The 14,759-nt window shown below is 39.3% G+C and overlaps 1 protein-coding gene across 1 annotated transcript in view; it reads right to left on the bottom strand.

Moving 5' to 3' along the window:
• The window catches only part of ank2a (ankyrin 2a, neuronal), a 67,746-nt gene that overhangs the window by 36,612 nt on the left and 16,375 nt on the right, over positions 1–14,759 (bottom strand). The window contains exons 2-12 of the mRNA XM_078259653.1: positions 10,992–11,093; positions 6,235–6,333; positions 4,954–5,052; positions 4,246–4,344; positions 3,976–4,161; positions 3,551–3,574; positions 1,739–1,837; positions 1,441–1,539; positions 995–1,192; positions 404–502; positions 150–248 (exon numbers count right to left, since the gene is read on the bottom strand). Coding sequence (XP_078115779.1) covers positions 150–248; positions 404–502; positions 995–1,192; positions 1,441–1,539; positions 1,739–1,837; positions 3,551–3,574; positions 3,976–4,161; positions 4,246–4,344; positions 4,954–5,052; positions 6,235–6,333; positions 10,992–11,093 — 1,203 coding nt within the window. The remainder of the gene's footprint in view (positions 1–149; positions 249–403; positions 503–994; positions 1,193–1,440; positions 1,540–1,738; positions 1,838–3,550; positions 3,575–3,975; positions 4,162–4,245; positions 4,345–4,953; positions 5,053–6,234; positions 6,334–10,991; positions 11,094–14,759) is intronic.

Here is a 14,759-nt window from a genome sequence, read left to right as displayed (position 1 = left end):
AAAACACACTGAAAATACCTGCTTCTGTAGGTTGTTGCATTAGATAAACTGATGGTGGAAAAAATACTAAAAGTACTGTTTACTTATTGCCTTATGTATTTCTGACTACTGACTACAGAGAGCTGAATAAACTATTTGTCAGTACTCACAATGTTACGGACGTCAGGAGATGCTCCATTCTGCAGCAGAAGTAAAACGATGTTGAGGTGGCCCATGAAGGCAGCTACATGGATGGGAGTCAGACCAGACTAGAAACAGAGAGAGAGAGAGAGAGAGAGAGAGAGAGAGAGAGAGAGAGAGAGAGAGAGAGGCATGAATATGAGCATAAAATGCAAAGTTCCTTACAGAAAAGTGTTCTGTATTCAAAGGTGCTGTTCTGAGACATTCCCACAAAGTATCTTACCTCAGTAATGGCCTGGATGGAGGCTCCATATTTGACCAACAGTTCCATCACCTTCACCCTGTTCTTCTTACAAGCGATATGGAGAGGAGTAAAACCATTCTGGTAGAGAGAGAAAAGCAAAAATAGACTATACTATATAAATAAATACTACGTACTCTATTCTCTACTCCATTACGTAGAGAATAGAGAAGAGTAAATACTACGTAGATAAATACTATATCTACGTACATCTGGAGGGGGAAATGTAGTTTTATTTTATTATTGGCCCTTTATCGGATTCTTACAGGTAATTTGGCACTCATCAGGAGCATTTACATAGTAAGTGATGACGTAATGAGGCAGTCATGAATTGTATATTGGTAAGTATGACTGTATGTCTTCTGTTCCACTCTTGATTAATGGTCTCACATCTTACTGAAGAGAGTGATGCTGTTTTACTATATTAAAGTTGACAGGCATTATAGGAATCAAAAGCACTCTGTATTGTCTGAACATGGTTATGTATACCTGCATGTGTATATGCTGTGTTTGTGAGTCTGTGTTGATAGCTACTGTGTGCTTGTACAGTTGTTATTTCCTGTGAATCCCTACCAATGCTCTGACATTGGGATTGGCCTTCTTGTCCAGCAGAAGCTTGGTGACTCTGTAGTGGCCGCAGTGAGCTGCGACGTGCAGCGCTGTGAGGTAGTCCAGTGTGACATCATCAACAGGTGCCTTGTGCTGCAGCAGGAGTTTAACACACTCTATGTGGTCTCCCTGGGCTGACATGTGCAGTGGGGACAGTCCGTTCTGTGTGAGGACAAAGGTGATGGTGCATGGGTAGATGCAAAAAGTCAGAAAAAGCATTTACATTGAAGAGATGGCAGAGATGAGAAGCAGGTACAATATATTGTGTGTTTTTCAAGTGAAATACTACTGAAAGCCTGATGTTTTTTGATTGTAGCACAACTGTGTCCTGGAGCAAAAATACACATTAATTTAGTGGTAGGAAACACTCCGAGGTATGCTGATCCAGTAATGGCACAGCCATACACTACCTTGGTTCTGGCTAAGATGGGAGCTCCTCTCTCCAGCAGAATTTCAAGTGCTGGGTCATGACCACTCCTGGCTGCACAGTGCAGGGGGGTCAGCCCATCCTGCGGGACAATCACACATGCACAGACGAAGGCACAAACGCATAAATATACACAAAGTGTAGACATTAATCCAGTCTGTTTCGACAAAAGAGGCAATCCACAAGTGGTTGGTAGACTATTAGGCAATCACTAGGGGGTGGCTGCAGAATTGTGACTATTTAATAAAAACTGATGTCTCGACTTTAAATAAGAGTCTCACCCTGGTTTTAGCATCTATTTGAGCCCCTCGGTCCAACAGCAGGGCCACCATGTTGGTGTTGCCTCTCTTGGAGGCCACATGGAGAGGCGTTATCCCATTCTGACAAGGCAGGCAAGAAAACAAAAGAAAGTTAACCTTACCACAAATACTATTCAATTTACACAGCAAAATTATAATTTGTGGTTGTGATTGGGAGCTGACATTAAAAAAGAATTCCAATGACACATACAAAGTCCTACGATCTGTTTTAATAATAATTTAGTTTGTATGGTTTAAATCCTTCTGAGTTGAGGGTAATAATATACAGTTACATCACTAACTACCCAACTGCATTTAATGAAACTGAAACTAACTTCAAGGACCAATCTCAAAAAAAGCAATGCAGCTGAAAACATGCAAAAACAAACAACCTTTGACAGGCTAAGGGGAAATGCAGTTATTAAAGACTAAGATTAAAATGAAAGTTCTATGGTATATGGTAAAAAGTAAACACATTGTACAAACACAAATGTTTTAATAGACAGCAGTACAAAATTTCTTGATTTCTTAAGTGAAAATGGGGCGATACCCTGGCTGTGAAGTCCACAGCGGCTCCTCTGTTCAGCAACAGGGTGGAGACATTCACGTTACCATAGTGAGCCGCGATGTGCAGAGGGGTAAACCCACTCTGTTTGAGACAGACAAGGAAAGAGGGAAGAAGAGAGTGAGAGGGAAAGTAAAGGAGAGATAGGTTAGAGGACATAAAAATAAAGAAAGAGAAGATTGGTTGAAACAACAGGTGAGGAAAAAGGAAACCAGTTGAAAGAGAAGAGGAGAGTAAGATGAAATGAGATGAAAGAAAGAAAGAATAAATTAAAATAAGAAAGAAAGAAAGAATATAAAAAAGAAAGAATAAAAGAACAAAGAATGAAAGAAAGAAAGATCAGATTTTGCCATGGCAGATACAGGAACGAAACCTGACTCTACTGAAGCAGTGCAACGATGAGGCAGCATGCTGAAAAAAGAAACTAGACCCATCGGTGTAAGAAGCATACAAAAATGAGCATACCCCAAAATAGCACAGGCAATACATAATGCATACAAAACCCCTGAAATTCTGCCATGCTTGCTAAAAAAAAATGGTGAAAAAAATCAAAGCAGTTTGGTTTTTGAATACCAAAAGTTAAAACGCAAAGGATATTAAAAACAAAACTGAAATACACAAAGCAACTACACACTGTGTGTCTGCTTGGACGGACAAATGGACATTTATATACAGTATAAGCCATAATATCTATAGTACACAGCTGTAGGTGGGTTTACTCCTTACCTTCCCATTCTGATAGACATGGTGCAATTGAATTCAGAAACAGAGTTAACTTAAAGATCAACAGCGTGTTTCAGAGAGGTAAAACAATGCTTTGAAGTATACATGCTGTAGGTTACGCAGAGAAAAAGCAGTGAATAAAAAAATCGAAGTTTGATTGGAATGCTATCAGTTTTTCAGTCAAGTATCAAAATCTGTAACGCTAATTTATTTTAAAGAGTGATTCATTGATTCAAAATTAAAAAAGAAATGAAAAACAATCTTTAATTAAAATGCCATAAACTAACATTCTCTGGGATCTATGAATACAACACAATGTCTGTTGCTGTCAGCCATGCAGGAGTGTGTAGCACAGCATAGTCACCTGCATGCGTTCAAACTAATTGGTACATAATTCTGACATGCAGGAATTCCTGTCCTTAAAGTCATCAGGACAAAAAAGCTGAAAGAGATGGTTAAAAAGTGACAAAAAGGAATTAAATGAAGAGGTGATAGTATATGTATACCTCCGTAGTTCTATTGACCATCATCTGGTTAGGATGCATAGAGAGAGAAAGGGGGAATAGGATGTAGGGTTGTTAGGGAAAGGGGCTTACCACAACATTGACATATAACACATGGTAAGTTTACAAGGTTACACAAATAGAAAACAAAAAGCAAAGACGAGGAAGCAAACAAAGCATTCTGAGAGAGGCTCTGTCTATTAATATTATCATATTCCAAAATGGTGGGCAAATAAATCGATAAAATAAATAAACCTGTCAACAGGAAAAATGCTCCATTTAGTCAGATGCATTATCACACACTTACTGCTTCCCTCAATTCCTTCTTCCCTATTCAATTTTGTAATTACATTCTCCCCACTCCCATCTGGCACTCCCATCTATGCCTCTCTCCTCCCTGAATTTCTTCCTCTGTAGCCTTTCCTCACCTTAGACTGGACGTCAGCGTTGTGGTCATTCTGGAGCAGCAGTGCGGCAGACTTTGTGTCGTCTTTGCGGGCTGCGATGTGCAGGGCTGGAAGGCGGACCTTACCCTTTGTGTCATGTTCCAATAGCAGAGAGACCACTGCGTTGTGGCCCTGCTGGAGAGCGATGGCCAGTGGCGTGAAGCCATCCTGGAGAAGCAGAGAAGAATAAACAAGTAAAATTAATTAATTCAATTTAAAGAAAAGAAAAGGAAAACAGGGATATCAGTATACCTCTGTTGCAATGCTTTGGTTCCCTTCATTTTCCAACATGTATCGCACCACCTCCAAATGATTCTCCTGGGCTGCCATGTAGAGTGGAGTGAAGCCATTCTGTGGAGGCAAATGCATACAGTCCATGTATGCACAGTCCATATATGCACACACACATAATTCATCACATTCAATCAATCATATTCTTGGTGTTGGTAGTGTTGGCTGTAACAATTATTACATAATTGTCTAATCGCAATTTTTTTACACAATCGCCGTTTCTTAAACTGCAATTAATTGCTAACATTAGCTAAGGTCCTAAGGGGTATGACCATTTATGGTAGTTGTCAGATTTATGTTAATTTAAGCAAAAAATACAATGTTTCATGATAATAAAGAGGGGTGGTTTACTTCATAGTACCGTCTGTGTACCTGTGTTACTACATTATCTGGGTCAAATAACAGTGATATATAACCAAAAGATGTATTCTGGGATTGATTCAAAACTTTACTTTGTTTGAAAAAGTAGTACATACATTATTATTTTTTTAACATTAACATTAACTATTTTTGACTGAAAGAGACAATTGTATTGGTAATTGCGATTATTTCTGAGACAATTAATTGTACAGTAAAATATGGAACTGTTACAGCTCTAGGTGTTCGTGTTACACACCGTTTCATGCATTATCTACAGTAGTAGCTTTTGATCATTGAGAAGCTTCTCACCTGTGACTGAGAGTTGACATCTGCTCCTCTCTTCACCAGTAGTCTGACTACTTCATTTTGTCCAGCCAGTGAGGCAATATGGAGGGCAGTATTTCCTTTCTGCAAAATAAAAACAGGGTTACGGCCACCAGCCAAGTGTGCATTCTGTGTGGGTATAAACACCTTAAAGAATAGAGCTGCTTGAAAGGGATGCAAGTGTAAAAGATGTGATGGACACATAAACCTCTATTACAGTAATATCTGCTCCTTAAAAACAAATGATGCAATTTGATAATGTTATGATCTTCATCCGTTTTTATTTTCAGGACTTACTGACTGATTAATATCAAAGGCCAAATTTATGACAATCCAAGGACATGGGCAGCAGGGTGACAGATTATTTGCCGGCTGTTTACTGTTGCTAGCTGTTAAACCTGACACATAAGATATCAAAGTCAAAAAACAAACCCCTTGCCAAGTATCTTACCCTCACTCTCAACCCTCTGTCCTTTCCAGGAAAGGTAGAATATCTGATCGTGATGCACTGTGATCTTTTTCAAAGCTTAAGACTTGACTAAACTGATTTAAAATGTTATAATATCAATGTACAGTATGTTAAAAGAGGAAGCCATCCAAAAGAAAGAATCCAGAAACGCACGAGACATTCATGTTGGACTTTTCTTTAGAACACCTTGTTATTGTGAATATATAAAGTTACAAAATCTTTTCATATGACTTTGTCCCTCTTAAATCACCCTCTGGTCCATCACTATCCTTGCGAATCAAGTTTCATAGTTCAAGAGAGAAGCAAAAAAGAAGAAGACAGAAGCAGTGATTTATATAGTACTTTACAAGTGATACCACTATTACTTACATTGATGTGCACTGCTTACTTTCTCTTTCTGTCACCCAGCTGTCACTGTCCTCCCTCCCTTCTTTTTTTTCCACATCCTCCCCCATGTAGGGCTTTAGATCAAACTGTGATATGTTCGTATCTGGAAAGTTGATAAACACTCACAAAAGTAACACTTTACAATAACCATCGCTAATTAATTATAGGTAACAAAACTTTACTTAATAGTTATTTTACTGTTAACAGTGAAATGGTAATTACTATAATATAATAATAATTAACATTATAGCGTTACTAATAATAAGTAACCATTATAAATCATTATTACATTGTTAACAGTAGAATAACTATTATCTAAAGTTTATTAACTATCAATTTACCATTTATGAATGATGGTTATTGTAAAGTGTTACCCTAACAACTAACATAATATTAATATGTGAATGTACCTTGGTGGAAGAGTCAACAGGTGCTCCTCTCTCCAACAGTTCCTCCACTAAATCCTTGTGTCCCTCCTTCGCTGCCAGATGTAGTGCGTTCAGACCATTCTGGAAATAAAACATTAACATAAGACTTCAGTATGCATACTACTATAATGAAGAGTAGTATAATGTAATGTTGCTGAAGTCTTGATGCATACTGTTAAGAGGCAATAATGTGAGGTGTCAAATTACACTGTATTGCACAGATGAGAGTGTATGTCAATATCACATTAGATCAATGTTAAATGTAGTGGGAACATTTTCTTCAACAACAGCTTCTTTTTTAAATGTTATTGTGTGTAAAATATGCACTTAAAAACAACATTGAAATACATATTACATTTTGATTCTTACAGTGTGGTAATCTACAAAAATGTCAACAACAAAAAAAGAAAGAAAAAGAAAAGCTTATGTCTAGAAATGTTTTAGGAGATCAACACCAAGCGACTCAAACACGAGAAGTACTGTATCAGTCAGAGAAAATATTGCTGAGGTCTCTGATCCATCAACCAGAGGTACAGGTTACGAGCAGCACAAGAGGAGGGGAGTACAATGTAAATGTTTCACACACTGACAGGAAATCGCAGCGAAACTCATGTATTTATACAACGCATGCAGAAGCAAATTTCCTCTGAGACAGACATGTATAAACACACAAGAATGATTCACCTCATCCTCATCTTCTTCCATTCTGCGCTTCCTCTCTGAAACTAAAAGAATATCTTAAACCGGGACCTCGTTTTTATCCTTCAGGTTTGCTGCTTCTTTTATCAAACCAAATGTCTTTTCTACCTCTCGCCTTCTAAAATGGTGCTTTAAGCTGGATTTAGAAGTGATGGAGCTCTGACCATCAGCAACAGTCCCCTGCCTCCTTCCACTACCCCTCTGGGTTAGATCCAAACTGGGTTCGCCTGTCTTCTTCTCCCCCCTGCAGGCTCTATCAGATTGGGTTAAAGAGAGACTGTGCCTCCTGGCTCTGAAGGCTCTCCTGGCACTGATGTAAAAGAGTAGCTGTGATGCTTACACCTCTATTATTGCCTCCTTCTTTCCCTAGTGCAAGGACACACTCCCCACACACACACACACACACTCACACACACACACTCACCCTCTTCTCTCTCTCGCTCTCTCTCTCTCTCTCTCTCTCTGATTTGCCAAATGCCAAACAGCCAAAGGGGTGTCATGTTTCTGCACAGTCATAGAAGGCATATAGGAAACAACACACACGCACACACACCCACACACACACACACACACACACACACACACACACACACACACACATGGATACTCATATGTAGAAGCTGCTGAAAATGTCATCTTTCAAAAAGAAAAAAAGGGCATTCCTCAGAGGCCAAAGTATATAAGTGAATGTCAGGTCAAGTCACAGATATATGACTTTAAAAAGCAAACATGAGAGCCACCATCATGTGTAAGAATAAAATATTTAAAAAAGGCATTTATGTCTTTATGCAAAAAGTTCCTAAGGAATAAAAATATCACTTGTATTTTCCTTCTTTGAAAAAAAGCGAGAATTTCTCAGAACCCAATTATTGTAATTTACGAGAATAGAACAGAGAGAAGCAACTCTGCTGTGGTTTGAACATGCAGAAAGTGAAGTGATGGACTTACTGACACAGCAAGAATAATGCAATCTTATTATAGAGTTTCAATCACATTTCTACCATTATGTATTCCAAGAGAAACAAGCAAAAGCCCCAACGGACTCACAAATACACACTGTCTGTCACGCAAACTGATTTAAATCTCCTCTTCCTCTGAGCTGTAAGTGAAAGCTTCATTTAGCTAATGGATGTTCAGCCCAATACAGTGATCCCTGGCAGTATGTAGTGCTTCCTGGCAAGAGGGACACTGTTGAGCTCCATCCAAGGCAGATTAATATTCACGGCCTTATGACCGTTAACCTTTGTTATAATCACACGTGGTAATAAATGGTCACAATTATTTGGCGCTGTTTTACAGGCCAAAGAGTCAGAAGGGATAAATATAAGAGAAAAAAGAGGAAATAATGTAAATGCGTGCAGATTAAAGAGTAATATCACTCACCAAGGATTAACATTTGGGTAGATTAGAGGGGCCTTTAATTGTGAGGACATGGAAACGCAACAGCTCACATACACAAAAATGACACACTCGAATGGACCAAAATCTCACACACATACAAAGACAGATGAGTCTAAAAACTGGGAGCTACAGTTATCTGTCAAGAACGTGTTTTCTTTATCTCACTTACTCACTGCAATAGTTTGACTGTGGATTTGGCAGACAGGCAGTATCTCTTTCTCTCCCTCCCTTTAACTAACTTGGACAGTCCTCTGCCCATGGCGCCAGATCCTGGACCTGTTGCTGCTTTCTAGGATCTGACTCTTCAGTTAGCAATGAACACATCGCCGAGGGCAACACTCAAAACTCCTGTGTGAAGTTCCAGCTTGCCCCGCTGTCTTTCAGACTATCTATACTGTATATTATTATTAATTTTAGGACACATGTCCTAGATCTAGCTGATCAATACAGAAAATAACACTGTAACAATAGGATGTTATTTCCCCCATGACCTGTGCTGCTACTAACAGTGCAAATGTTATCCAAGTGATAACACTATGCTAACATTTGTAAATAGCCAACTGAGTAACAGTAATCAAAGTTGTATTTTGATATAAAGTTCCTTAATTTTAAAGTCATTGTAGATTAATCAAATGTTACATTTTAGATTTATATAATTTCATATGTCTCATCTGTTGTTCTCATCAACAGAGCTCTGACTCAATTGACTGCAATGCTGACAGTACTATATAGATAATGGTTCTGTAATTGCGTGGAGTGCTTTTCCATTGAAACATGATTGATGATTGATGATGATGATTCTGATCTGCTCATTTCCTTGAGAGCAATTCCGCTGCTAATCACACAGGTACTGTAACATAATACTTTTGAATCATCATCATCTAGGCCTCACTGTGCAGGTTGTAGAAATTGTTATCTCCTTGAAATAATATTAATATTATTTAAACACGCACAAGCAGGAATAAGTGTTCAAATTTTGAATTTAATGTCAATTAAGTTTATCAATGTACATATGTGTGTGTGTGTGTGTGTGTGTGTGTGTGTGTGTGTGTGTGTGTGTGTGTGTGTGTGTGTGTGTGTTTGTGTGTATGATCAGTTATTCGAGTAATATTAGCTACAGTTACCTGCTTAAGGGTAAGGTCATGAGCTGAGTGGTATTTATCTACCTAATACCTAATGCATTTACATGGCCACACGCGCACGACGCACGCACGCACACACGCACACACGCACACACGCACACATACTGAGATGAGAGCAAAGCATCACTGGGATATATATGAAAATGTCACTTGCATTTTTGGGCACTTGACAAGGGCTCAAATGTGATCATCTGACAAATACTATGAAGGGCAGGTCTCTCCTGTTGCAGGGATGGAGGTGTGTGCGTGTGTGAGAGAGAGAGAGAGAGAGAGAGAGAGAGAGAGAGAGTGAGTGAGAGAGTGAGAGAGAGAGAGAGAGAGAGAGTGAGTGAGTGTGTGTGTGTGTGTGTGTGTGTGTGTGTGATGTGTGTGTGTGTGTGTGTGTGTGTGTGTGTGTGTGTGTGTGTGTGTGTGTGTGTGTGTGTGTGTGTGTGTGTGGAATCACAGCCCTGAATAGTCTGGCTTCCCTCTTGGTACACAAAACAAAACCCCAGTGGTGCCCATGACAACAAATAGTAGAGCTATGGGTGGGCAGTTGCCACTTCCTGTCTGCCAACCAATTACAGCCCAGTGTATACAAAAGGCCAATGGCAATGAGACAGTACAAAATTAAGCTACCTTGTGACTACTGTAAATCACATTGACATATAAAGGGCGGTTGGAGGGGGGAGGGGGTGTATAGAGATCTAGGGGGAAGTATTGTGCACCCTCCCAAATACCTCCCCCTCAGTGGAATGTGGTTGGGGGTGGGTATGGGGTAGGAGCAGCTGTCAGAGGGATGTAGGCCCGTCAAATACAGCTGAGATTGGAGGGAAGAATGTGTGTGGTGGAGGGAAGAGGAGGGGAGTAATTGTAGCTGTGAGGGTGGTTCTGATCTTGTGAAGGCGGACTAGCAGGTTAAAGAATGCGCTGACCTAGCTCAGTTGTGTGATGCCACCTGTGACACAGCCAAGAGAAGGTTAGATTAAATAGCTGTGACCTACATCTGTGACCGTGGCATGTGCTGTATGTGAGTAGCATGTGCACTTTTTTTTTACCGTCTTTTAGTGTGTTATATAGGGTTTTTTTTGTGTATGTACTAGATATATAAAGTACAAAAAAACACATTTCACTCCAAATGGAGCTTTCTCTCCCACAACTTTTTCTTAACTGCCTGAAAACGGCTTGCCCACATTCCTGTTGAAGTTCCTCAATTAATGATGTCATTGATTGAGAAAGCAGGCCCAGTTTTTCACATGTGCTGCCCATAGGTGTTGCCTAAGCAAGCACAGCCCACCCAGTGGCTTGTTTGAATTTGGTTGACCGATCACAACAGAGTGGGCCAGCTGCCCAATCAGAACAGACTGGGCTTTTTAGGAAGGTGGGCTAGGAGCTCAAACAAGAGTGTTTCAGGTGAAGGCATAGCAGCAATGGGCAGTATGAGAAACATAATATGTTTTTTGAACATAGGTTTACATGCTTTGGCATGTAAACCTGTGATCTTCAGTGTTTCCTTACCTGGTTACTGGTGCTGATGTCTACTCCATTTTTCAGGAAGTCAAGGACTTTGTCAATGTTCCCTGCTCTGGCAGCCCGCAGGAAACTGGTGTGACTGTCAGACTGGAGAGATGAAGACAGAAGGCAGGCTGATATTAGGAACAGGAATACAAGCATGTTTCAATGTTTTGGCTCATGAAGTTTCAGGTCTACTTTTGGTATTTATTGTAGAGGTGAAATATGTTTGAAGGTCACAGTAAGGGTTAGTTCAGAACACAGGTCAGACTGTATTTATTACACAAAGAAATTGTGTATATAAACAATATTTCTTTTACCCAGCACATACACAAAAAACAAAAAAAAGACCTAAAGGTGCTACATACAACCAACGGTTTCAAAGAGAGGGACTCACAAGCTCAACATGTACGGCCCGACTACCAAAACAAAGAACAAACTCAGATTACAACACACAGAAGGAGTGTGACTTCATTTTCTGCTCAGGACACCGTTACACCACTATCTTCATGTAGCAAATAGTTGTTTGCTGCTAATGTCCGTATATAGCAACTTCAAACATTTGACAGACTAGAGTTTTCTAATTTTTATACAGACTAATCTTTAATTTCATTATTTACAAGTGATTTTTTCACCCCATGTTTTTGTCAAGCCATTTTAGAAAGATGGAAGTAGCTTGTATTTTTCTGTGCATGATGAGTTTCTTTGATATTAAGAAAACTAATATAGAGGGTTCAGAGAGTGTTTCATGGTTGCATTAAAGTAAGACTTTCTGCTTGTATCAATAGTTTGTCTGAGTAGGCTATTCCAAATTTAACCACCAGACATCTAGGCTGCACAAACAGCTGCAACACACACACACACACACACACACACACACACACACACACACACACACACACACACAAATCCTTCTGAAAAATAAGAAAGAAAAGACATAACGACAAATATACAAATATAAATTAAAGTTAAAATAAGAAAAAGTGTTAAAAAGTATGCATAAGGGGATTCTTTTTTCAATAAATTAATTATTCGTCTATAAAATTGTAAAAAATAAATAAATAATTAAAATTTAAATTTAAATTTCCTTAGCCTGAGTCACCAAATTGTTTGTTTTGTCCAAACAACACTCAAAACCTGAAAGACTTCAGTTCACTATCACATACAGTAAGACAAAAGAAGGTTTACAAAGATATTACTTACAAAATGTATGGATCTATTATTCTGCTACTCAAATGTCATTCGTTTTGTAAAGAAAGGACTACTGGCTGTATTGATTTGAGAGAGTGTTGACGAGATTTGAACCTTTTTTTTAGTGGGTTTAGACATTAACTTGTCAATCAAACATAACTGGATGTTAACTTGTAAGGTCAGCACAATCAAACTCCTCATCGCATGTCTGGGATGAGGCCACACCCTTGTAGGATCAAGGGTCAATCTTCTACACACACACAAACAGTAGCAGTAAAGTGATTAATACAATACGCTTTCTTGAACACTTCCTCAATGTAACAGAAAACGTGAAAGCTAATGAGCCATGTTTCTCTTCCCACCTCTTACCAGTGAATCATCAACTTCAGATCCAGAGTCAATGGCTCCGTAGTAGGCAGTGTGATGGTTTAAATCGTTGTCACTCCCAATGGTCTTTAAAGTTTTAGTCGATCCACAGGCCTTGCATGATGCTGCGTTGCCCATGGTTACCATCCAAATGAGTTAATAACGTCCCAGCTATACCTTAAAACTGTTGCCTTTCTTCACTCACTGTATGGTATTATATTGTCCAATCCTTGCAGTTTCTCACTTTGCGCTATGGTCCTTATGTAAAAGCACTTACGTGATGTTTGGCTGCATCAATCAATCTTACAATCCATTAAATCCATCCATGTCTCCTCTTAATTCCCACTTCCTTCACTATCACCATCACTCTTTCCCCTCTCTATGCCCTTTAATCCCTCGCCCAGCAAAATCTCTTCAGTCTTGGATACCTCTGCCTTAATTTGTGAACTGAGTCTAGCAAAGACCCAGTCCTGCCTACTATTCCTCTAGCTTTCCCTTAACCCTCACTGTCTCTCCCGCCTTGGCTATTTTTACCTTTCCAGACCCTCTCTCCAATGAAGACCACAACCCCTTGCTGCGTGTACCCAGGGTGGGGTGCATAACAGCTGGGTTTGAGCCGGGCTGGGGACCGCATGGCCTGCGGTGCTCTCCAGGAACACCAAGGGTCGTGATAGCGTGATAGAAGTTGAGCCTGAATACAGTTCTCAGATCACCTTACACAAACCTTTGTTTATCATTAGGAGAATGTAGAAAATGTCTGCTGTGTAGACATGGTTCAGATAACTTGTAACCATATTTTTACCCATGTGCATCAATGAGCACATGCTTTTACAGCCATGATTGCAGAATATACCAGATACTGCTTCATGCTTTGGATAACACGTTTATATACCGCTTCAGATCACAAATGCACATAATAATAGACACACACACACACACACACAGACGGACAGACAGACATACAGACAGACACACACACACACACACACACACACACACACACACACACACACAAAGATGGGATTGATTGAGAACCATCTGTAATCTCTGTATCTGTTCAGGATTTGACCTGCAGTCAGTCATGTCATGACGGATACTGGATTATACACTGTACAGTGTCCATTTCTGTGCTTACATTAGAGGAACAACAAAACAGTATCATAAATATCTCATTAGCAACTGCATTTATGTGTACATCAGGCCACTAATGGTATTCATTTACCACTGTCATGGCCTGTATGATTACCCCAAGTACACATAATATTGATTTAATGAGGACAAATGCTGTCAAACACAGGTTTTATTTAAATAAAGAGCGTGTGGCAGTTTATAAAAACGTAGCCACTTGATCTAGATTATTTCAGTCATTTTAGTCTCTAAATACTAAATATTACTAACTACTGACAAAAAGTTTGAATAGATTAGACATTCTTATCATAGCTATTAGTTATATATGTCATTTGGCTGGCCGACATCAGTTAAAATTGTCAGAACACCTCAAACTTCATTCCATTCAGTTACACAGTTGAACTTCAATCTAAGTGAGTGCTTAAGGTTCACAGTATAGAGTGTAGGTCACCTCCGTTTTGGCAGTGCTCAGAGCCCAACACACAATCACTGTAGTTAGGTGCGTGAAACGGAAGAAAGTACAACTTGAAGGGTAAAAATGGTTTTAAGTGTATCTGTTCCATCAGACCCGTGTGAGGACAACTGAAATGCTTCCTTTGTAGATATGCTGTAACCAATGCATGGGTTAATTGATAAGTCAGATTTAAAAAATGATGATTATTTAAAGAAAAAGCTTCCATTTCTTACCTTTGGTAAATGTCCATGGTATAAGAGCAATGATACCCTGTGTTCAATATTTAAAAAATATTGGACTCTGCAAAATCAATTATTTCACTCCACTATGTGCATTACTTCCTTTTTTTCCCCCCATTCTCTATTAACTTGTACTTTATACCATAACCAACGTATTTTTTAAAAATCTCAAATATTACCAAAAGGTCTCTTCATACAACCAGCATGTGACCTCCCTCTGAGCTTGAGCCTTTCTCACATCTGTCATCATCAATCTCACTCACACTACATAGATAAATCTTCTGAGAGGACAGCAGGACAGCAACAACAGAACCCTGTATGGTCAACCACATCCACATCTGTGCAACCCCCACAACCCATTCTCATGTCAGGCTATCACCAACGCTTACAGTGTTA

The sequence above is a fragment of the Sander vitreus genome, chromosome 2, assembly GCF_031162955.1.
Source record: "Sander vitreus isolate 19-12246 chromosome 2, sanVit1, whole genome shotgun sequence".
NCBI lineage: Eukaryota > Metazoa > Chordata > Actinopteri > Perciformes > Percidae > Sander > Sander vitreus.
Note: the sequence above shows the minus strand (reverse complement) of the source record. Positions and strands in the feature narration are given on the sequence as shown.